A 22,094-nucleotide genomic window follows, 5' to 3' on the forward strand; every position below is an offset into this window, starting at 1 on the left:
CTTCCAGGAATAAGGTGACTCTGATGTACTAGCTGGAAATGAACTTTGGCCCTCTGAGGTCACCGTGTTCCACAGCATCGAGACCAAACTCCTCGTCACGCATGCCTGTGACTAAGGCTGCCCACGACCCCTCACCGCCTCGTCGCTCCATCCTCTTTCGTGGCCGATTAGATTGCTGCATGCTCAGCAAGTGTCCTGAGCATGTAAAAAGTTGTAGGGAGATTAGAGCTACAGCTCTTGTTTTCAATTGTTAATTATTCTCATGCAAAAAAAAAAAAAAAAAAAAAAAGTCAGCCAAACAGCAACTTGCAGCGCTCACATCTGGGGAAAAAGGTCTTTATTAATTAACAAGTGGGAGTTCCTATCTTATCCGAGCAGTTTGTCCCCTCCGTCTAACTGCGGCGATTAAAGTGCCATAGCTCTCCAAGACAAAGACATATTATTCTTTTAAATTAAAATTTTCAAAAATATCACATTATTAAAAAAAATAGAAGCTTGACATGATTTTAATATACATTCTAAATGCAAAAGGCGTATAAAAGTATGCAACATATTTACAAATAAATAAGGTAAAACATCAGTGCAATGGTTTTGAGATAAATGAGGTCTTCGCAAAGTGGTGGTGTTTTGTTCCATGAGTTCTGGACTCCAGATGATGCTGATGACCTTTAGTCCATAAGGATTAGTTCTACTGAATGTCTTTTAGGTGGAAAAAAGTTCACTTTCAAGATCAGGACTTGACCACGGCATGGGGGGACTCCTCAGCCTCACGGAGCCGGGCCAAGATCTTCTCCCTGTGCGACGGCAGGAGGCAGTAACCAATGGCCTGCTCCGTCTCCGCGATCCTCCTCTTGAAACGGTCGCGGTCACGGGCCATCTCCTCCCACGGCCCCCTTCGGGAGGCCTGCAGAGCGAATGACCACGACCGCATGACGTGGACCTCGACAACTGGGGAGAACCGAACCTGGAACGCAAATAGGATTGTTCAGACAAGCGATGCCAAAGACACCTTCTCCATCACACAACCGTGATCTCAGACACGGCGCTGGGCAGTAAAGCACGAACAACAGATCTTCCCTTCGCGTCGCCAGGCTGCAGCAACAGCAGTGCCTTCACCACCCCCCCCAAAAAAAACACTAGTTCTGGTACCATCATGACAGTGCTGACAACGCAAACCATGCAAGCGCTGTGCAATACACCCTAGTCAGAGCCGGTGTGATGACTCACACGCACCACATGTCAACTGTTGGGCTCACGACACACTCTGTTGTTGCTTATCATCCATAAATAAAGGCTGAGGGCAGCTGACACGTACTGCACGCATGCATTTTAACATTCTGCTACCCTTGAAAAACATTCTGAGGGGGTTGACGGCTAACAACGCGCAGAGCGCGCAAGCACCGTTTTATAAATATGGCTTGATAAATTTATCTTCATACCTCACGGCTGTCTTATTTATCCATTTACCTGACACCAAGTTAAGCTGATTATAGGGACCCTCTCCTACAACTAGGGAGTTTCATGAGTAAGAACTACAGTAAACACTGGAAAAAACATCAGAATAAACTCCATTAACCTTGGGGAGAATTGGCTCTCTCTCTTTCTGGACATTTACAGCAGGTGTGTGCCCTGGTTTTGTCTTTCTCTTTCTCCAGGGGACAATCTGAGGACTGTCAGGGCACCGCTGGGGACAGCGATGTTTAAATTGTCTCTTTGGCAAAGATGGCTTTGACCTCACAACCCTCTGTAAGCTCCGTGCCTCAGCGCCAGGACCTACTGCGTCCCGACGCGTAGGGGAGCTTCGGAGACAAGCGCGGAAACAAAGCGGGTGGTAAGGGTCTGAGCTCTGGGAGAACGAGTTCCACAGCTCGTCATCATCCGAACGGCGGTGTTCGTCGCCGTCCGTCCCCTCCCCATCGTCTTTGTCCGCTTCGCTATTGGCCGGGCCATCCACGAGGTCCCTAGTTGCCTGACCCTGCAAAGGAACCCCTCCCACAGGGTCAGTCCTCCTGGGGCCAGAGCTGGAGGCACACGCCGTAAAGTTCATGGGGTTGTAGGGGTCTGCTGGACGGACAAAGAGCTCCCACAGTTTCTCGTTCTCGGTGTCTCCCTCGGCATCCGAGCTGCTGGAACCCTCCCAGTCGCTGGAACTCTCCCAGTCGCTCTCGCTGTCCCAGCCAATGTCCAGGCAGCGCGTCTCTGCTGCTCTGTTGTGAGAATGGTGCTTGGCGCCCTTGCTCTCCACATCTAAACTCCATCCTCTGCCACTGTCCTCCTTTTTGGTCCCCCGTGGGGAGCAGCTCGAGATGCAGGCTGAGAAGTTAAAGGGATTGTAGGGGTCACTGGACTTTGTGAAGGACTCCCACAATGCCTGGTTGTCCTCACTGGCAGGAACCTCACCATCATCATCATCATCATCATCCCAAAAAGAGTCCACAGGCGTCTCGCTCCCGGGTGCATCCTCAGAGGCATCCTTCCCGTGACAAGCCTCAACCGGGTCTCCAGGCAGCAGCACATCCCAGTTCCCACTGTCCCCCGATGTCCAGCTGGGACACTCTCCCAAGCACAGCTGGCCCCCGGGCTCCGAGAGACACTCCGCCGCTCGCAGGACAAAGTCGTCCACCAGACTGCAGCACAGCTCGTCCCCCCGCAAGGTCGAGAAAAGGGCCCCAGCCCGGGACTCCACTCCGCACGAGGCCAGGGGGGTCGTGCGGGTGGCGATCACTCCCCCACCGCCGCCTCCTCCTCCGCCGCCATCGAACAAAGAGGAGAGGATGAAAGTCTCGGCCGCGTTTCCCGCCGCGCTCACGTGCTGCACGTGACGACCCGTCTCATCCGTGATTCTCAGGTGCACCTCGAGGCGGAACATCTGGAAAACTGCAGCGAGAAAATGTTTGGGGGGGGGGGGAGACACACACGCAAGACAGGACAGAAACAACGCGATTAGAGAGTTACAGCTGTTAGTACAATAATTAAAGCTACAGTTCAGGAGAAACGAGCAGAAACTGGCGCGCGCTACCGCCGAGCACGTGCCGCGGTTACGGCTCCCTGACGTGCGCGCTTTGCGCTTTCAACGTGAGTTTTAGCGCTGCCTTTACGGTTTCACACTGCGGCGCGGCAGGCGGTCCTTACCGCGTGACACTCGGTCGGTGTGTATGTGGAAGCAGTTACTCGCTAACAGTGTGTGTACTGACTGTCAGTTACTCTGTCTGTAGCCATTCCGTGTGTCCAACTCAACAGCCTGTTGCGCCGAAACGGAAACCAGGCGCAAAACCCAGCGCTTCCGTTCAAACATAGCCGGCCTTAAACCTTCATATTTTTGTTGCTCGACTAATTAAAAAGCAATTCACAGTATATTTCACCCACTTTATTACTTTTTTTTTTTTTTTTTTACTAATTGTACTGTGCTGATAGGTACCTCACTCATGGACAGCAGACAGCGAGTCCAGGCAACTTCCCCGCCGTCGCCCCGTTTGTTTAAACACGCGAGTGTAAAAGTGCTCCATTACCTGCCAGGAAGCTGTAGTAGATGACATGCGCGAGCAGTCGGACCTGCTCCCACAGCACGGCCAGGATGTGTCGGGTCCAGGGTACAAGCAGCAGCCCTGGGCCGGCCGAGCACTCCACGGAGCTCTTCTCGGACCCTTCCTTCAGAGGACCCATCACGGAGTCCATCGTGTCCACGGACAGAATTTCAAGCGGCAAAACTGAACACGCGGGGGGTTGTCGTCACCGCCTCGGGTTCAAACAGATGTCCTCCCTCCTTTTTTTGACACACGGTCTCTTAGGACTATCCGGTACCTTCGAGCTGTTGTGTGGGAAGCTGACGTCCATGGTGAAGATTCAGAGTCCGTGGGACACACTGAGGGACTCCATGTTGTCGAAGCACAGTCGCTCCCTTTCCTTTCTGGGAAATAAGCGTCCGCGGCGACCACACTGAGCGCCAATGATCCTGCTCTTTGTCAGCGGCTCTGCTTAAACTGCATCAACCGCAGCTGATTGGCGCAAGACGCTGCCACTCAAATCTGGGCCCCGCCCTCGAAACGCCTCCCTCCTGTCGTTCCGTGACGTTCGAAACGACCCGTAAATTCCAGAGGAAAAAACGCAAAGGGTTTCGATATGGATATGAACGTCACAGGCTTCTCTGAAGTATTTGTACCCCCAAATACTGCATGACTGCCTCAGTTCGAAAAAATAGAGACAAACAAATATGACCACATAAATAGATACAACTGCCTAGATTAGAATGTGAGACCAAACAGGCACTGTTGACAAGGGCCAGCAGGGGGCATAGTGGTTAGTCATCGACTCAGACAGTTGCTGGGTTTGAGTCCTTCTCTTGATCAAGGTACTTACCCTCAATTGTAATACAGTGAGAATACCCTGGTCTCAAATTGGTATATCACTGTAAGGTCAATAATGCAGTAGCAGGTGGTTAAGGCAGTCCCCTTACAGACTGAAGGTTTCTCATCAGAATCCTCTTTATGCTGTGGTATCTGAGTAAGATGCTCAAGTACAAGTACTTTGCAGATGAAATAGGTTAACAACTGAATAGCTTGTTGCATTTACTAAAAATCATTAACAAGGTAGATTATGTAAAGGGTAAGATTAGTCAAGATTTCAGCAACTGACAAGGCATTTTTTTTTTTTTTTTAAGGCTTTCAGTTTGTTGGTCAGACAGTAAAGCAATAAATGTAATTCAAAATACTTCTTTAAACACTGCTATATTAGCACACAGAGCAGATGATAAAAATCAAAACATTAAACAGAAGCAGCCCAGATCAATGAAAAAGCCTGTGGTAAGTAATTCTACCTGAACACCGGGGTCAATCAACAGCAAACAAAAACCCTACAGCACTAGTTATAGTTCATTAACTGTTCACAGGTACTGAGTAACCAAATGCTACACTGCGTAATTAGGAGCAGGGGCACATTACCTTCCCAAAGTATGTTTACAATTTATATTACAAAAAAGAACAGATAACGCAAGCAAGGGGTTCAATCAAATTACATTTATTGAAAATCTTGGATTTATGCCACTAGAGCAGAAGCTGTGGAAGATTCACTGTGAAAAGAAGGGGGGGAGAAAAAAAAAATTACGTGACAAAAGGAAAGTCTCAAAAGTTGTATAACAAAACATACCAACAAATAATTCATAGGTGTTTCAATTTAGAGTAATTAGGCCTTAAATATCCATGAAGCTTAATGCCAAAGTGGTCATGGTATAGCATTACCCCAGTTAGAATATAGACTACGGGGGGGGATCAGTTTTCTTCACAACACGTTAGCAGCTATTTATACACTGCCTTGACATGACTGGCATAACAACATTATGTAGAGAACAAACAGATCTTTACAGCATAATAGTCTACAGATGTGATGTACTGATAAGCATAGTTAAACGAGTGACGAACACAGGAAACCTAAAACGGGTTTTACATCTCATCGCTGCACGTTTGTCATTTGTTGTCAAGTACTAAGCACAAGCTGTCCATGACATTCATTCCTGGCCCAAGGAAGGGCTGCACACACACACTTAGCTTTGCTTTATGACCATTTCAAAGCTACAGCAAAATATTCTACACGCTAACTTTGCATGACGAACTAGTAAACATTTAATTTTCATCCAGATGCATCTTGAGATCCAGCCATTAATTTCTGTCCACTCTAGAGGACATGTTTTTAAGTGCATCTCCCAAACTGTACATGCTACAGAGCTGAGTCTCAATGCACCTTATATAGAACATCCTGTGCTTTTAAGTGATACCACATGTATGTTGGTAGGGCTTTGAAAGCATCATAGAATTCCTAAAATATATATATAATTTTTTTTTCCTTGAATGGTCTGAAGAGGATACTGCAGAATACTGCCCAAGTCAAAACTATCTCAATTTAGTACTTTCACATTCCCCACCCTTCAGGCTTCATTTTCATTTTTCCTTCTCTATTTCAATGTTGCTGAGGCTGCCATGTGAAAATAGACACACATTAGCCTTTCCTCTCTTATTTCCTCAATGAGAATACATGGATGTGTTTACAAGCAATCGCAACAGACCTCTGAAATGTTAAGAGTTGGGGGAAGAGCCAGCTGGCCGCCGGAATGTGATTTATTGTACAAAGGGGACGGGACAGGTTTGGCCTGCTAGTTTTCCTCCTGGGTTCCTCTGATGCATTGGATACACCTCAGCTCATCCTAGAGAAAAGACTGAAATGTATCCAAGGCATATAGTCTGATGGTGAGCCATGTCATTGCTTAGAGCTGGCCAAGCTACATTTCCTCAGGGAGAAGACTTTCCACCAGTTCCCTGGCACTCCATGAAAAGTACCAGGGTGGACAGCATGTCAGTCAAGGACCGAATACGTACTACTTCCAGTTGGGTGGGAGTACTCTCTTGGTCTTATAGTAACGGGCCAGTCTGTGGATCCTGCTCTCGATGAGAATCAGACGGAATTTGGCATCTTTATCCTGGACAAACAAAATGTTTTCTTTAAGGGATGGACAGGAGATTCTGATATCTAATGATGCCACACAAAGATCCCCCCCCCCCCCTCACAACATCTACTAACTTTACTAGTAGGACCAATGTTGTTACCTGTTGTCATTGCATAGAAAAGGTACTCCATTAAAGAAAATTTTACATGATTTCATCACATTCTAGCTAACAGGACAACTCTGCCTTAACATGGAAGTAATTAAATATTTACATTATCATTAAAACATTTTCAGAAATGCAAACATTTCCTGTTTCTTTAACTGCAGCCAAATACTCATGTTGGCACCTTGTGAACTGAGTGGTAGGGAAGGAGATTAAGCCTTTTAGAGATTTATGATGACAAATGGCTGATGGGACTAGAGATGCAAGGTGCTGAGGGTTCATGGAAGTGGGCCTAGTGTACAGCCCTTAGCATAAGAATAATGAATCTAACATTCTCTCTTTATTGAATGTTGCTACAGAGCAAAGGCGACTTGTGGTTCTGTACTCAACCATTACAGAGCAGTAAATCGCTGTCTGAACAGACGGAAGTGTGAGAGAAGACAAATTCACTAGTGTTTACATCTTGTGTCTGCTTTTCATCAGTCAGAAACAAGACAAACGCTACACGTTTGTGGGAAGAATCAGTCAAGTTGACACTGAACAGCAGTTTATGAACAAACCAAGTCATGAAAAGACTTCTGCCCCCGATAAGGTGAGAAGCCAGTTTACCCTATTCTCCATCTTCTATACGATCTGTCTTTTATCACAAACGCACATAAAGAACCAGGGAAACATGGAGTTTATCAGAGGAAGCGAGGGGTGTACTGCAGAAACCCTAGAACATGAAACCAGTCTATTAGAGGGCATCTTTTTGTAACATGACAATAAAACTAACACTTTCAAAACTACAGACAGAAACAAGAATCAAAGTCACATAGATGCTGCTCTTTCACTATAGATTACCTTCCTGTTCCTTTCCAGATGCTTCCTCACAGCAACAGCCTTCTTGATCAGGTGGTAGAGGTCTTCAGGGAGGTCTGGCGCCAGGCCCTTGGACTTGAGGATCCTAAGGATCTTGTTGCCTGCGACAAAGCGCACCTGGGCGACACCATGAGAGTCCCTCAGGATTACACCTGAAGAAGACCGCAGAAGCCGTTAAGTACACAACACCACCACTTCTGAAAGACAGCAGTACCTTCAGCCTTCCGTAGATGTACCTGAGGGTCAAATTTATGCCTTTCAAATGTGAATGACAGGTGTTCATTTTAAGGAAGTAATCAAACAACAAAACTGAACACAAGTTTTCCAGGCTTCACACTTGATAAAACATGTCCAGGCAGTCAATGGCAAAAGCTGCCTATACCGAACAAAATTAGTCTTGATCAAAAAGTCTACGAGAAAGAAACTAAAGCGATACTGGATCAAACAGTTAAAAATGGTAGGGAAGATTGTTGGTGTTCGTAGCTCCGGTTGTTGATTCAGATGTTCGCCAAGCTTTGCATTTTGATTGCAAACGTTTCATTACCAGTCGGAGTGACATCATCAGTGCTTAATGCGTGTGTTGTTAGATCAGACAGTGTTTGTGATTTAGCAGATAGTGTAGAAGTTCAAAATGCTGCATGAAGCAGTCAGGTTTGAATCCACCCAAAAATCACCCAAGTACTGTGTGTGTGTATGTATGTATATAACTATACATCAATGGGTAAATCATTGTAAACCCCTGAACAGTGAAAGTCAGTTTAGAAAAGTTTAAGCCCCCCCCCAAAAAAAAAGAGTATCACACATCACTCCTCACAGACGTGTGACTTGAAGGTTGTTGGTTCAAGTCCCCATTCCCTCGTCCCTCAGCCCCGCCCCTTCCTGTGGGACTTACCGATCTGTGAGGGAGTCAAACCTTTCTTGGCCAACTTGAAGATCTGTTCTCTCACGTCATCCGACGTAAGTTTCAGCCACTGCGGATATAAAGCAGGACGTTAAGTGTGTGTAATTCCACAACGGAGAAAAGAATTAAAAAAGCTGTTATGTGCACATGAGCATGCGAACTTACCGTGGGTACACTGCGCCTGTAGGGCAGCGCGGACTGGGAGAGACCCTTTCTGAAACAGAGACATTATCGGTACATCAGGCGGGAATCAATGTAGCCGCGTAGGACCATTCACTGAGGCGGTGAGGTGAGGTGTGGTGAGTCATGTACTGGTGTCTGAGGGAAACGCAAGCAGCCCTCCACTCAAGCGTGAGGAAATTATTAAGTATTTACAACGAATCGCTGACTTCAGAAAGCACACGCACGTCTGCGCTTCATTTTCAGATCGCACCGTAACGTATCCGTGAACACAAAACTAAAGCCTGCTCATTTCACGGAATGAAACGCGATCTTACCCGGGAGCGTGCATACGGCCCATGATTGCGCTTTAATCGAAGAGAGCGCTTGGCTCGAGGCTCCCCTGGAAATGACGTTGGAAGTCACTTGTGCGCAGACTCATCACATGGACGTTAAACGAGAGCGGTTAGGACGTGAGGGCGCGATTAGGAAGTGACGTAAAAGATTGCGCGCACGCTCATAACGGGGGAATTTTTTCTCCTGGTTTCTTTTTTGTTGTGGTGTTCTCTATCAAATTTCTATAAATTAAAAAGTTAAGCCACTAACACTGTAGTACACTTGATTACGTGTGTGGTATGGATGTGGTAAGGACATTTTTGCGGGATCGCTTATGGGCACCCGTAAGAACAAGGCAAGCACATCATCATGTGAAATGTATAAATTATACACAGGCCCAAATTTCCAGAAATACATTTCCGTAACATGCACACCCAAGGAAACTGTGCGTTTGTGTTGAATTGGGGGTTTCAATGTACAGAACGTTGTACAGACTCTGAACAACGTACAAACTTGCTTCTCCACACAGCAGCGTGACGCCACTAGATGGGGCTCAGCGACGGGCTCGTGAACGGCGCCTTCCGAGTACGGAAGCGTCTAGAAGTTGTGGGATTTACTCACTGTGACGTTAAAACGGACTAGGTTTATTTTACCCGTTACGTCCAAGTATCTGACTGCAAATAGAGCCGTTTCGAAATCTTATAATTTGTACAGAGGACTACATCCAAAGACACACTGAGGTTTCATTGAACGCCTTTAAAATCCATCCACTGTCCTAATAAAATATGCAAATTTTCACGGCGTTGTCAACATTTCATAGACATCAGTTATGTTAAATAGAAATTAAGATCTAAAATAGGAATATGTAAAATATTTACTAATATGACAAATGATGAAATAGTTTAATCTGGGAACTGATGTTTGTCATGTACTTCAAATGAAGCAAATTGCTGCGGCTCAAAAAAAACACCTTCAGGCCACTCACTGCTATTTGAATTTGTCAAATTTAAGTGCTCTCAGGACTGGAACTTTCCTGATGCTGTATTTCAAACAACATGAAAGTTTTGGAAGTAAATAAGTATATTTATTTGGTTTCAAGAAAATACTCTTTCCCCAGGCTTAATGGAATAAGGCAAGCTACCAGAATGTATACTTCATACTGACCTTCAGTATGGAAATAAATTCAGTTTTTATACAAACCTTGTTCAAAAACATTAAATTCATTTTAGGAAATAAAGCCTACAGTACAGATTCTTTCACGTTAAGATAACCAATCAAATAAATAACTGGCCATATTTATATAGGATCAGCATATTTTTACAGTTAAAAGTACGAATCGTTTACTTCTGTTGCAAGTGATCTTACAAACTTGTTTGATATGCTAAAAAAAAAAATACATCCAAGTAAACACAAAAGTCCCCTTCTTGATACATTAACTGTTCCACTTCAGATCTCTGTACACTGTTAGCCTTTAGTTAAAATGCAAGAAGAATGAGAGCAGGTTATTGATAATCTAAAAATCCAATGTGAAGTGAGCAAAGTGTCAAAAGGCATGAGATAAAACAGGGAATTATGTATGTTTGCATGTCTGCTCATGCTCTGGACAGCTGTCCAGCAGGACCAGGGACAGCATTTCACGGGACAAGATTTTAATCGGAATATAAACAAGCTGTGCTCAGTGAAGCAAACTGGAGTTTTTAAATGCAAAATAAACAAGTCCAAACAATGCAGCCTCTTTTGTCCCAAAAGGGAAGTGGTCGGCAACGTTCCCCATTCTTTTGGCACATAATGTATTACACATAACCTCACTTCCTGCAGTGTCAGGCCTCAACCAGCCTGGCTTCACAAGGAATCTCTACTTCCTATACAGTTATGGTAGAAAAATCGTGTAAAAATGACTTGTTTTAAAAATAAAATGTCTTCATTTATATATATTTATATATGTACACTCTTTCAAAGTTACCTGTTTTGGTCCTTTAATGTCAAATTTAAGAAAACATGAAAAACAGCCACCTGTTATATTTTAGGAAGGAGAAAAAAAGAACCAAGTGCTTAAAAAGAGGTAAGAACTTTGATTAGTGTCAGAAAAAGGTGAAAAAAAGTCAAGGATGTAGTGAGTTTGAGAGAGTCTGCAGGATCCCTCTCCCCACTCTTGTCACAGGGCACCTAGAAGTAGGGCACAGCAGTGAGCTTGTACCACTTGACAGTCTCTTTGCTCAGGTCAAAGTCCTTCAGGCTCAGTGTGACCCCACCCAGGTAGCAGTTCTCACGGAGGGACTCTGCACTCAGGACACTCAGCTGCAGCTCTCTCTGGCTCAGGCTCTCCTTGCTGTAGTTGCTGTACACCAGCTGGGGGGGGACAGCAGAGTATAAACAGAGGTAGGGATATTTAGTGCTTGGACCTGCAGCAGATTTCTCATCCAACTGCTTTTCAGTGGATGGGTAAAATAGGATCTGTGATCCAAATTCATGAAAGTTCACACAAAATATATATTCTATTGCTTGGGACTGATAGCTGTAAAATTATCTACAACAATATCAATAATGTCTTTATGCACAAAGCAGTGCTGCAATAATCACATACAATACCTGAATGACTGATTTGCTGACGTAATGCACTAGTACATTATAAACATATAAAATTTCGGGGCAGCACGGTGGCAAAGCGAGTAGCACTGCTGTCTCACGGCGCCTAGGTGGTGAGAGAGGTCATGGGTTTGATCCCCGCTCAGTGTATGTGGAGTTTGCATGTTCTCCGTGTGTCTGCGTGGGTTTCCTCCGGGTGCTCCGGTTTCCTCCCGCAGTTCAAGGTCATTCTGTTCAGATTCACCCATAGTGTGTAAGTGAGTGTAGGTGTGTATGTTCCACTGATGTATGGATGAGTGACCCATTCTATGTAGTGTAGCAGTGTAAATCACCTTGGTGAATAAGGTGTGTGGGCTAACACTACATAGAGTTCACTGGAAGTCACTTTGGAAAAAAGCATTTGCTAAATAAATAAATGTAAAATTTTTCCATGAATTAAAATGTCTTATTTTAAGACTCATTCTGAATTCATTTTCTTTATTGATAACTAATAACTGACTTGTAAAATGAGTACAAACATGTAAAAAACATGTTTAAGATAGATACAGCCATTCATTTTTATCAACTATAGAGGACATGAAAGTTAATTTCCCAACTTTACATGCTGCAAAGCTGGGCCCTAATGCACCTTATAGAAGACATTTTATGCTTCTAAATGTCGTCACATGTTTGGGGTAGGGCTTGGAGAATTTCACAGAAATATCTTAAACCTAATTTGACACATCTCAGGAGAATGCAGTTCTTTTATACTGAAAATTATGGTGCAGTAAAAAAAATGTCTCACCATTTCATTGAATGTGGGGTTCCTGGTCTTCCTGGAGATTTTTGTTTTGCGCTTGGAGGTTTTGTGTGGATCAGGGAGCAAATATGTTTTCACATAGGGATTAGGGTCTGAACCATCCTCCCACACCTGTTAAGGGGATGAGGAAAACTAGCTGAGTCAGGCTTTATCAGAAGTCTAAAGGGTCTCAACAGCTACACAGCTGCCTGATGAGACAGACACTGTACTGACACTCACCAGGTCTTTAATGTGCATCACCATGATGAAAAGATTGCCGTTCCTGTAAGACACTGACAATTTCACTTCTCCTTCTACCCTCCCCGATATGGGGCTCATTGGTGTCACCTCTGGGGAGAAAAAAGAAAAAAAAAAAAAAACCACCACCCTTATTAATGACTTCTCTCCAAACAAACCCATTACTTCAGGCTCAATAGTTCCAGCTGTGCCAAGAGAAATAGATAGTTGTGGGTACCTACCATGAGCTTTAGCCATACTGTCAAACCCTTCAGTTTTGTCATCTCGCGCATTGGGATGGAAGAACGTATAGACCAGGTCACACTGAGGATAAACAGTGCAAGAACCAAAACTCAGCTCTTGAATCTGTGCTTATGGTGTTTAATGCAGCAAGCATTTCAAAAGCACCATTCACCACACAAGGTGTCAGTCACCTGGGTCACTTCAGTGGAGCTTCTCATTAGGTTGTGTACATAATTATTCAACTCCACCTTCCTCTTGGCTGCCACCTCTTTAATATGTGTCCGGCCCAGGACCATCTTGTTGGGGAAGCTATGGTGCGCAAAGAACAGGTTACCATGGCAGCACACAGACAAGAGTTTGTTTCTTGCCTTCTTAAGCCTTTACACAGCCACTACTCCTGTATTGTACGTAAATGTTTGTGTACCTTTAAAAAAAAATTGTAGGAAGGTGATCAGGAATCGTTTGAGTTTTATGCACCTACTCGTGTGATGAACATCGGCGCATAAAGTTTAAGAATCATGTCTGCAACTATGTCTCCTTCTCCTAAGGTAATACACAAATTGTATTTCTGTGAGATATGCGTCACTTTGGAGAAAAGCGTCTGCTAAATGAATAAATATAAATGTAATGTAATGTTTCATTCATATAAACCAGGTAACATTACAATGTTTTCTGGTAGTAAACAGCTTGCATGTAGCAGATCACCAAGAAGTAATGGAGCCTCCTACTTTGGTAGTTTCCACAGTGGGAAGAGGATGGTGAGTTTGTTGTGAAGTTCTTGGAACTCGTCAAAGGTGCGGAACACAAACTGGGGTTCACTTTGGCCTTCCCTCAGGACTCTCACCACATACGTCTATAAAGAGCAGGGGAAAGATAGCATGGTTAATATATTTATATTATAGATGTAGCATGGTTAATAAAGACTATCAAGAATATGCATCTTTATGTTTGTAAATTACTTTGTGCAGCACTCTGCAATTTAACTTTTGAAGGGTCTTTTACTGCTGCGGACAGCAAAAGGTGTCATTGGGGATAGAGCACTGAAGAAATTCACAGAGGCCCTGTGGCATCAGCAGCTCACATAGTGTTTCTCAGGGTTGTATCTTTTCTGGAAAGTGAAGATGGAGGCATCGCGAATACGGCCATCCTGCTTCATGGTGTAGGTCTTGGGGGAGAAGGACAGGATGGGTTCATCATTGGAGGGCAGGCCTGAGAAACGCAGCTGAGCCAGGTTGTGGATGAAGAAATTAAACTTGGTGGCCACGCTGCCCAGGCTAGACTCTATTAGCCTGAGGGAGGAACAGCCAGTCATAAGGAGTGAGCCAAGGGGTTTATTACTGTACATACAGAACCACTGACAATCTTAATTCCAATGCCAAGAGTTATACCTGGTGAAAAAAATAGTGGCTTCTGCATCAGTGGTTTCAGGCTGCAGAGCATCGTACACATATTTGAGATCCTGAGGTCCAGTGAGCTCTGGCAGGCCTGATGACATCATCTGTGACAAAACAGAACATACCCATGTGAAGAGCTCCTCTGTGTATGGCTTAACCCAACAACGCTGCAGATTTCTGGTGATTTTGAAAGGACAATTAAAATTTACCAAGGACAGGAGGTTGAGGAAGAGACTAGCGTGTTTTCGGATCAAGTTGTAGGCCTGACAGCACAAGTCCACAAAGAGCTGGAAGCGGCTAGTTGGTCTCTCCCCACCATTAATGACATAAGCCATGTCTGAGGTAAGCACAAAAGGTGCCCGATCCCTGAAATAGGGGTAAACAATCATAGGCATTTATAAGTAACATCTAAGATAAACTTTCAAGTTTAATTTTACATGACAATTACAGCAGTGTTTGGAGAGCAATAAACAACAAATCTGCCAGTGCACTTTTAGGTGTCACCTGTTCTCTGCCACTGTTACATGCCCTTGCATTTAAGTGTTAAATATAATAAGTGAAATGGCCAATAAGTAGCGAATTATGCTCAGTAATACACACACTGAATATAGTATACAAACTGTGTTTCACTGTTTTTCACTATTCTAGTCAACAATAAAGGTTTGCTTTTACACAATGTACCTTTTAAAGCTTCCAAACATCTGTGCATGCCCCAGGAATTTGCCAAAGTCGATGTGGAACATGTGGCCAGTGGAGCGCAGCATGATGTTGTCATTGTGTCGGTCACAGATGCCCAGCACATAGGTGGCCACACAGCAGCCCGCACACGAGTAGATGAAGTTCTCTGAAGCCTGTCAGGTGTCACCAGAACACTTTACTTTTGTACCCGTCAAACACATTGCTGTCATGGAAATACATACAGAACTTAGGTCTTTTTTTTAGGACCAGAATGCTTATAACTGCACTCATCAGCCCTGCTTCCTTCAGGATTGTCAAATCAAAGCAAGTCTTCTTTCTTTCAGTTGTTCATCCTGCTGGTCTAATTTACTTTGGAGTCTTCAAAGATCCGATGTAAATCTGCTGGTGATTCAGAATTACTGTGGACAAAAAAGGATGTCAGACAGGTACATCCCTCACCTTCTCATACTCTTCCTCTGCTGGGTTATACTTGCGCAGCCACTCTGCCAGGGGCTTGTCTTTGAAGGATCCCGTCACACCATACTCCACCTGGATCTTACGCAGTGTGTCAGAAGCTGGCACCAGCTCCACCATGCCTGTGGGTGGGGGGTGGGGTGGGGATGCAGGAGACCAGTTGGGATCTACAATAACAAAGTCCTGCAGTTTCTGGAATAAGCTAGCATGAAAGCACTGGGCAGACAGCCCTGGACTCAGTTCACTTCAGTGTGACTGGAAAACAGTTTTATGTGGAGGATGGAGACTCATCCAACAGACCCAAGTTTGAGACCTACCTTTATCTTTGCCAGTTGAGATACACTTGAAGTTGACAATGCGCAAGTCGAGGCCCTCCTGCAGCCAGATCCGATCCATGATACGAATCATCTGCAGAGCCAGCATATCCTGTCGCAGGTCCTCCCCCACCTGCCATCCGCAAGTAGTATTAGACATGCCTCTCCCCTCCTGTTCAACTCCACCCATTTTCAATCCCAACATTTCCTCTAATTTCTCCTTAAAGTTAACCCAGTCATAAGATATTTGATTCAACAAAATGAGTATACTTCTGAGAAAATCCCAGTAGTGTTTTTTTTTTTTTATGTACGAAAACCTTTCTGTTCAGTCAGAGAAGTAATACTATATATTTCTGCAGCTTCTGAAGTTAGAGCAACACCTGCATTACACTGATGGAACAATGTGAGAAAGGAAACTGTAGTGTTGCATCTCTACCGCCAGGGGGATAAAACCCAACACATTCTTCCTCTGACAACAAAACTTGTAGCAGAGCAGCCCTACATTCATAACAGCCTGATGGTCACACTAACGAGTAAGTTTAATTTACTCACTGAACAGTCAATGTTAAAATTTCAGGTAGCAGTGAGTTTATAAGAAAAACCTCATCCTTAACTGACAATGAAATTAATTCAGACAATTAATTGGCCACATTACACATTTTTTCCCAAAGTCAAGAAAGATACCAAGTTACTGATTGATATTTACAGAATCCAGCTATTTATAGACTGCATTTATTCAGATCCTTCCTTCTCAGTTTCAATGTGTTGGAGTGCATTACAGGCCATATAAATATTTTATGTGTGCGATACCCTACTAATGTTTACTCAAGCAGTGTTAACCAAGCCTTTACCCTTGAGTGGTGGCTTGACAACAGACATGGGCCTGCTTCTGGGAGCTTTTACCTTAAACATTACATTGATCTCCTCTCCTAGAGGGTCGGCATTGACCAAGGCAAGCTTCAAGGGCACAGCATTGGAGTTAAAGAAGGAGCAGGCCTATTTGGAGACAAATGAGTATCTATATTTAGCATGTATTTTCCTGGATGAGGTGATAGACCCAATTATTCAATTTTCAATGGAAGAAGGCATGCATTTTACAAAGAACTCTGCTTGGGTTAAGATTAAATATGATTATAGAGCTTGACAAGTATGTATGACATGTATCCAAAACTGAAGAATGGCTCAAGAGAAATGTTTCTCCAGGGAGACTTCACCACAGAAAAGCAGTCTGGGCTCTCCTCACCTTCACGTTCAGTCCTTTGGCCACGAGACTAGGACTGAGAGGAAGCCGACAACTGCTTTTCTGGAAGAAGGACTGCACGACTCCTAAGCCTTCCTGGAGAACAGCCTGATTGGTAGAAAATTTAAAGAAAATTTAAAAAGAAAACATAAAAAGGAGTCTGACTGTAGCGTAATAAGGAACACAGTCCAGGGCTCCCACATGAACTACACACATAGGCCTTTACATTTACATTTAGACAGGCAAGCAGAGTAGTGCCTTTAACAGGATCATCTCCCTCCAGGTCGGCCTCCCTCACCTGTCGGGTGGAGCCGTTGGCCTGGCGCACCTTTTCAGCCAAGGTCCCAAGCAACTGAGTTAGATGTGCTTGCTTGTCCAATTCTGACCTCAGTTTTGCACCGCAGAGGCAGAGCAGTGCCCCAAGCACATTTTCATAGCGTGCACCAAAGCATGGATCCTGCACTGCGTCTCGCAGCAGCCTGGGGAGGCAGCAATGTCCAGAGCTTTAACAGCTACAAGTGCCAGTCTTGAAATTATACAGATATTGTTTAACACAGAATGTTACGGAAACACTAACCAATAAAGGTAATGGGCAATATTGATGTTTTCCAGTGCTCGAGAAAACAAGAACATCACTAAGGCATTCTTCAGGTGGCACTCAAACTTCAAGGCCTAAAGGACGAGAGAAAAATCAATTCAGGTAAACAAAGTAGCAGCTGAAAGGTTCCCCAAGAGAGGATACTGTGGAACATCAGTGCTTCAAGGGGAAAGAAACAAACTAGCTTTACTTAACAATTACATGTCTGCAACTATGTCTTTCTCCTAATGTAATGCACAAATTTTATTTCTCTGAAATGTACGTCACTTTGGAGAAAAGCATCTGCTAAATGAATAAATGTAAATGTTTTTGTATATTTCTGCTTTTTACCTCACTGGGTCACGTGTTCCAGTTCTTTTTGCTTTTGATAAAATGACAGACTTTATTACTCAGGTTACATTGTTTAATATCAAAAATGAGCTGCCATTTAAAATTTCAGTGTGCAGTAATTTAATTTTACATACATTCATTTAGCAGACACTTTTCTCCAAAGTGATGTACATTTTCGACTACAATACAAAGGGACATGACAGAAGCAGAAGGTGCTGATTTGGATGTATACACATGATTCTTAAGAACATATTTGATTCTTGAATTTGTCACATAGCACTTTACAAACCAGCATATATTGCACAGGTATCTGCATATAAGCTTTTTTTAAAATTACTAAACCGATAACAGGAGATCAGGGTCATCACAGTACTGGGGCTGTTTTCAATACCTAATGAGGGAATAAATTAGGCAAATATTGAGACCTTTATTTAAATGTAGAGATCCAGAAGTTCTGTAAGGTTCAGGTTGCTCTATCACATCAAAAACCTTTGTACTTTTGATTTTGGACTTCTTGTGCACAGGACCACCAAGTGAGCAGAGGTGAAGTATAACAGTCTGGTTGGGGTGTAGTGAGCGATTAGGTATTGTAGCCATCGGGGAGCAGATCCGCTGATGGTTTTGCAGGCCATAACCAGAGTATTTAGTTTGATATGGGCAAATACAGGAGGCCTCTTTTAGCTTTAACAAGAGAAATATATTGTTGTGGTGTGGTGCATAGCCCACTGTAAAAACAGGAAATGGGATCTAATTGATTCATTTTCTTCTAGGGGAAAAAAAAAAAATTATTCTGTTTAAGTCATATGAACACTGGACAGCTTTTTGGACAGTAAACATCTTGGAGAACGGTACTTGATCACACTTTCAAAATACTGCAATTTTCTATAATAATCCCTCTGTGTTAGTGTTTCTATGTTGCTGTGACCCAGTCTATTTATTTAAAAAAAAACACAAATACCTTCTGACAAACACTTCTGCAAATATTAAAGATAACACTGGGGGAAAGGTGCTGGAGGACATTTAAAACTTAGCTTTTATGTATTTGTAAACCTTTGGACTAATGCATACTAGAATTTTTTAGCTCCAGACAAGTTTTAAAGGAACAGGACACAGATATTACCTGCACCAGTTGAGGCAGGTAGTCTAAGAGCTCATCATCACTACTGCCTTCTATCCAGCTGACGGCCACGCTTCGCACCTCTGTGTCTGCAAATCTGGAGGCCCAAGAAAAGTAGGTTATGCACTGACAGCCATACCAGTCACCCATATCTTTGCTTTTACTCTAACATTCCATTAGCATTGATAGCTTGAACTAAATTATCTACATCAGTCGTTGCGCTAAGGACTTGTCAAGGGTGTGTCTAGCTGTACACTCACAAGCAGTTTGAGGGAGGGGGAAAAAAATACCATCATTCCCATGCCTATTCTAAGCCATAACAGGATTGTCTAACACAAGCCATTATGCTGAAAATGTGACACAGTAAAAATTTTGCTGGTCAAAAGACTGCATCACACATACTTGGCATCCAGCAGCTCAAGGGCTGAGACAGGAGACAGGGGCAGCCAGTGATGCAGGAGGCCATGGATCTCCGCCATGCTGCCCCAGTCCCAGCTGGGGGCACTGGCCAGCACTTTGGGCAAACTCTGCTTGTACATGCGGCAGTGGTGTCGCTTGTCCCACAGCAGCTGTCGATCAGCACGGGTCAACCTGGAGAGAAAGCATCCTGGGTCAACTGGAGCCAGGCCTCTCAACTCGTGCACAATTTTGCTCCAAACGCTTGACTTTATGCTGTGTTTATAAAAAAGTGGAAAAAAGTTAAACCAACTGCAATATAAAAGGGGGGGGGGGGGGGCGCAAAGTGTTGCTCTGACAGGATGTAATTATGGAAACTCAGTAGCAAAAATGCCACGCAGGAGGACTAGGCACTGAATCAGCCACAAAAGTGTTAAGATCTAATTTGTTCTTTTGGTGGTTTCCGTTTCTCATTCATTTTCATTGTATAGCTGTGGTTCTTTTGTCTGTCTGTGCAGGAAACTAACAAACAGGAAATTACTTCAACCTGTCAAAGCACCATGGCTTATGGCAAGGGTATGCCAGTTCTAGTTCACAACATCAGGATCCTTGTCTTGGGCAAACCACACATCTTCTGAATGAGTTTTAATTTAACCAGGAAAAAAACAGTCCCAAAAAAGGAGACACCACCTGTCCAGATGGGTAGTGCACAAAGAGAGAGAAAGAAAGGGGAGGGGGGAAGAAAAAAAAAAAATGCACGCAGGGCATCTTTTTAGGTACAGCATAGAACAGCCCAGGTTATCTATGCCCTGGATTTCAGCACTGTGAGGGAAATCCCAGGTTAGAAGCTACTCTGTCCCCTGTAACCCAGACAGGCTAACGAGACTAATGAGGGCTCCTACATAGCAAATAGCTTCATACCCAAACATGGAGGGACGACTGCACAGCTTCTCAACGCGCCGATTCAGGTCGGGATCAAGAGCCTCCAGGCTCTGGGGGTCGGGGCAGCTGGCAGTCTGAGGCCCCACATAGAGGACATCTACTGCTGGGCTGGGAAAGTCCACCTGGGATGAGGAACACAATCATATTATACCTCTTATGTACAGCATAGTGACCACCATTACCACAAGGGCAAGAAGTGGTCACAAGTATTAGCATCATTAGTACTTTCAGTCCTCAGTTCTACCGAGTCCTTTTACAGGGAACAATACTACATTTACATTTATTTAGAAGATTCTTCTCTTCAAAGTGACGAACAGTGCTAAGGTACGTACAATTATTTACTAATTTATACAGTGAGACAATTTTTACTGGAGCAATTCACGGTAAGTACCTTGCTCAAAGGTATTACAAAAGGAGGGGATTCAAATCTGAGTCTTTCAAGTACAAGGTTGCAGCTCTAACCACTAAAATACATGCTGGCTCCATTTTAAGGATTTCATGCTTATTCAAATGTTAAACTAATGGACATTCTTGGTTATCAGATCCAGTTTAATATCCCCCTCATTCATATGAATATTTTTTCTTTGTCTTGGCACTTTCTTCAATACGTGATACCATGCTGGTTGCAAGCATGAGGCACCCCACATAAAGGCCGTCTGCTAAGTGGATAAGTAATGGTGGCTTTAACAAAGCAGGCTGGTCTTGGAGGTTTGGCATACCTGCAGGATGATTCTCTCCATTGGATTTCTTCTCCGGCCTGCAGTGCTGTTGGACATGACTGGAGAGGATGTCCACAGGCTCAGTAGTTTGGTCCCATGGGCCAGTACCCTAAAAAAAGAACACTCCTGAACAAATATACCATCCAAACCAAAGGAGATCCTCTCCATTTGCTGCACAGTACTCTGATGAGTGAGGGGAACCTGTTTTTCACCTTTTTTAAAAAAGACATTGTTCAAGATGACGAGGTCATGCATGCAATCGATAGGAATTACCGTTTAAAATCGAAAAGAGGCATCGCCACTTTGCCGAGCAGCTCAGGTCCTTTGCGCTGCTTGTTAGAGTCAGGTGAGCTGCTGACATTCTGGTTTGGTATCCCATACAGCGCGAGGCTCAACATGGACTCCAGAGGCAGTAGGGCCACAGAAATGGGAAAATGTATCCTGAAGGTAGAGAAACAGTTGGAAAAACTCTTTTCAGAGACAAGTGTGTTGGACAGAGAGAAATACAGGACATAATAAAGAATAAAACTGAATGACCACTGTTACATGTAATGACAATCGCAAACCACTTACAGTTCATCCCATTTAATGTGGTAGAAGAAGCTCTTGTATGTGCCTACTTTCTTGGACTGAACAGGCTTGAATAAATTCCTCCCATTGTGGATAAGTGCACACATCAGGTAGTATTTCTCATAACTGCCAAGGTAAAAAAGGACAGCTTACTTCAAATTTCTCACACATTTTATATGGGCATCACATAAATGGGTATAAGCTTGTGATTTTTAAAAAAAATTGTCAACATACCAAACCTAATCCTGAAGGACAGATCAAGTGTAAGACAACATGCTCATTGAACAACAACAAAAAAAATCCTTTTCCTTCATTAACATGTTTATTGGCATCATTCTTATGATGCGTGTACTGATGGCAGCTAATCACCAATTTATGCCAGTAACTACTTCAGCAGTCATTTAGTAACATATTACAAATGGCTGACCTGGACATTATGAGTCCGGTGGGGCTCACTGCTGTCCTAAAATATTCCTGGAAAATTGCTGGGTTGGAATTCAAGAATACACTTTTCAATAGCACGTTAGGGAAGGCTGAAAATTAGGCTAAAGGCAGAGGCCCATTAATTATCTTATTAAATTTTTCAATCTGAAAAAAGCACTTCATAGTACCAGGCAGAAGGCCA

General features: G+C 43.7%; 3 protein-coding genes across 6 annotated transcripts in view; all 3 read right to left on the bottom strand.

Annotated features, from left to right (window-relative positions):
• Positions 1-488: 488 nt before the first annotated feature.
• LOC108938946 (protein phosphatase 1 regulatory subunit 15B) lies at positions 489-4,004 on the bottom strand. 3 transcript variants are annotated; one of them, XM_018759974.2, is made up of 3 exons: positions 3,510-4,004; positions 1,577-2,877; positions 489-964 (listed from the first exon to the last, which is right to left on the bottom strand). In XM_018759974.2, exons 1-3 carry the CDS (start codon positions 3,673-3,675, stop codon positions 731-733), a joined length of 1,701 nt encoding a protein of 566 aa, XP_018615490.2. In that variant the 5' UTR covers positions 3,676-4,004; the 3' UTR covers positions 489-730. The 3 variants fall into 3 exon arrangements, with proteins under 3 accessions (XP_018615490.2, XP_018615506.2, XP_018615498.2); XM_018759990.2 differs by having other exon boundaries at positions 3,419-3,570; XM_018759982.2 differs by having other exon boundaries at positions 3,133-3,570.
• Positions 4,005-4,992: 988 nt separating this feature from the next.
• On the bottom strand, positions 4,993-8,951 carry LOC108939873 (40S ribosomal protein S13-like). The gene is made up of 6 exons (XM_018761531.1): positions 8,856-8,951; positions 8,524-8,572; positions 8,350-8,428; positions 7,440-7,609; positions 6,366-6,466; positions 4,993-5,065 (listed from the first exon to the last, which is right to left on the bottom strand). The coding sequence occupies exons 1-6, from the start codon at positions 8,876-8,878 to the stop codon at positions 5,032-5,034; spliced, it is 456 nt and encodes a 151-aa protein (XP_018617047.1). The 5' UTR covers positions 8,879-8,951; the 3' UTR covers positions 4,993-5,031.
• An 82-nt stretch (positions 8,952-9,033) lies between these two features.
• pik3c2a (phosphatidylinositol-4-phosphate 3-kinase, catalytic subunit type 2 alpha) overlaps positions 9,034-22,094 on the bottom strand; it is a 31,566-nt gene continuing 18,505 nt past the window's right edge. For both annotated transcript variants that reach the window (XM_018761513.1, XM_018761520.1), the window contains exons 12-33: positions 21,473-21,595; positions 21,173-21,340; positions 20,900-21,008; positions 20,160-20,302; positions 19,245-19,433; positions 18,846-18,939; positions 17,375-17,469; positions 17,096-17,276; positions 16,801-16,905; positions 16,461-16,553; positions 15,561-15,690; positions 15,229-15,365; positions 14,773-14,942; positions 14,301-14,457; positions 14,086-14,195; positions 13,779-13,986; positions 13,426-13,550; positions 12,889-13,006; positions 12,697-12,778; positions 12,458-12,567; positions 12,224-12,349; positions 9,034-11,202 (exon numbers count right to left, since the gene is read on the bottom strand). In XM_018761513.1, coding sequence (XP_018617029.1) covers positions 11,020-11,202; positions 12,224-12,349; positions 12,458-12,567; positions 12,697-12,778; positions 12,889-13,006; positions 13,426-13,550; positions 13,779-13,986; positions 14,086-14,195; positions 14,301-14,457; positions 14,773-14,942; positions 15,229-15,365; positions 15,561-15,690; positions 16,461-16,553; positions 16,801-16,905; positions 17,096-17,276; positions 17,375-17,469; positions 18,846-18,939; positions 19,245-19,433; positions 20,160-20,302; positions 20,900-21,008; positions 21,173-21,340; positions 21,473-21,595 — 2,956 coding nt within the window. In that variant the 3' untranslated portion in view covers positions 9,034-11,019. The remainder of the gene's footprint in view (positions 11,203-12,223; positions 12,350-12,457; positions 12,568-12,696; positions 12,779-12,888; positions 13,007-13,425; positions 13,551-13,778; positions 13,987-14,085; positions 14,196-14,300; positions 14,458-14,772; positions 14,943-15,228; positions 15,366-15,560; positions 15,691-16,460; positions 16,554-16,800; positions 16,906-17,095; positions 17,277-17,374; positions 17,470-18,845; positions 18,940-19,244; positions 19,434-20,159; positions 20,303-20,899; positions 21,009-21,172; positions 21,341-21,472; positions 21,596-22,094) is intronic.

Source organism: Scleropages formosus, chromosome 2 (genome assembly GCF_900964775.1).
Source record: "Scleropages formosus chromosome 2, fSclFor1.1, whole genome shotgun sequence".
In the NCBI taxonomy this organism is placed as follows: Eukaryota; Metazoa; Chordata; class Actinopteri; order Osteoglossiformes; family Osteoglossidae; genus Scleropages; species Scleropages formosus.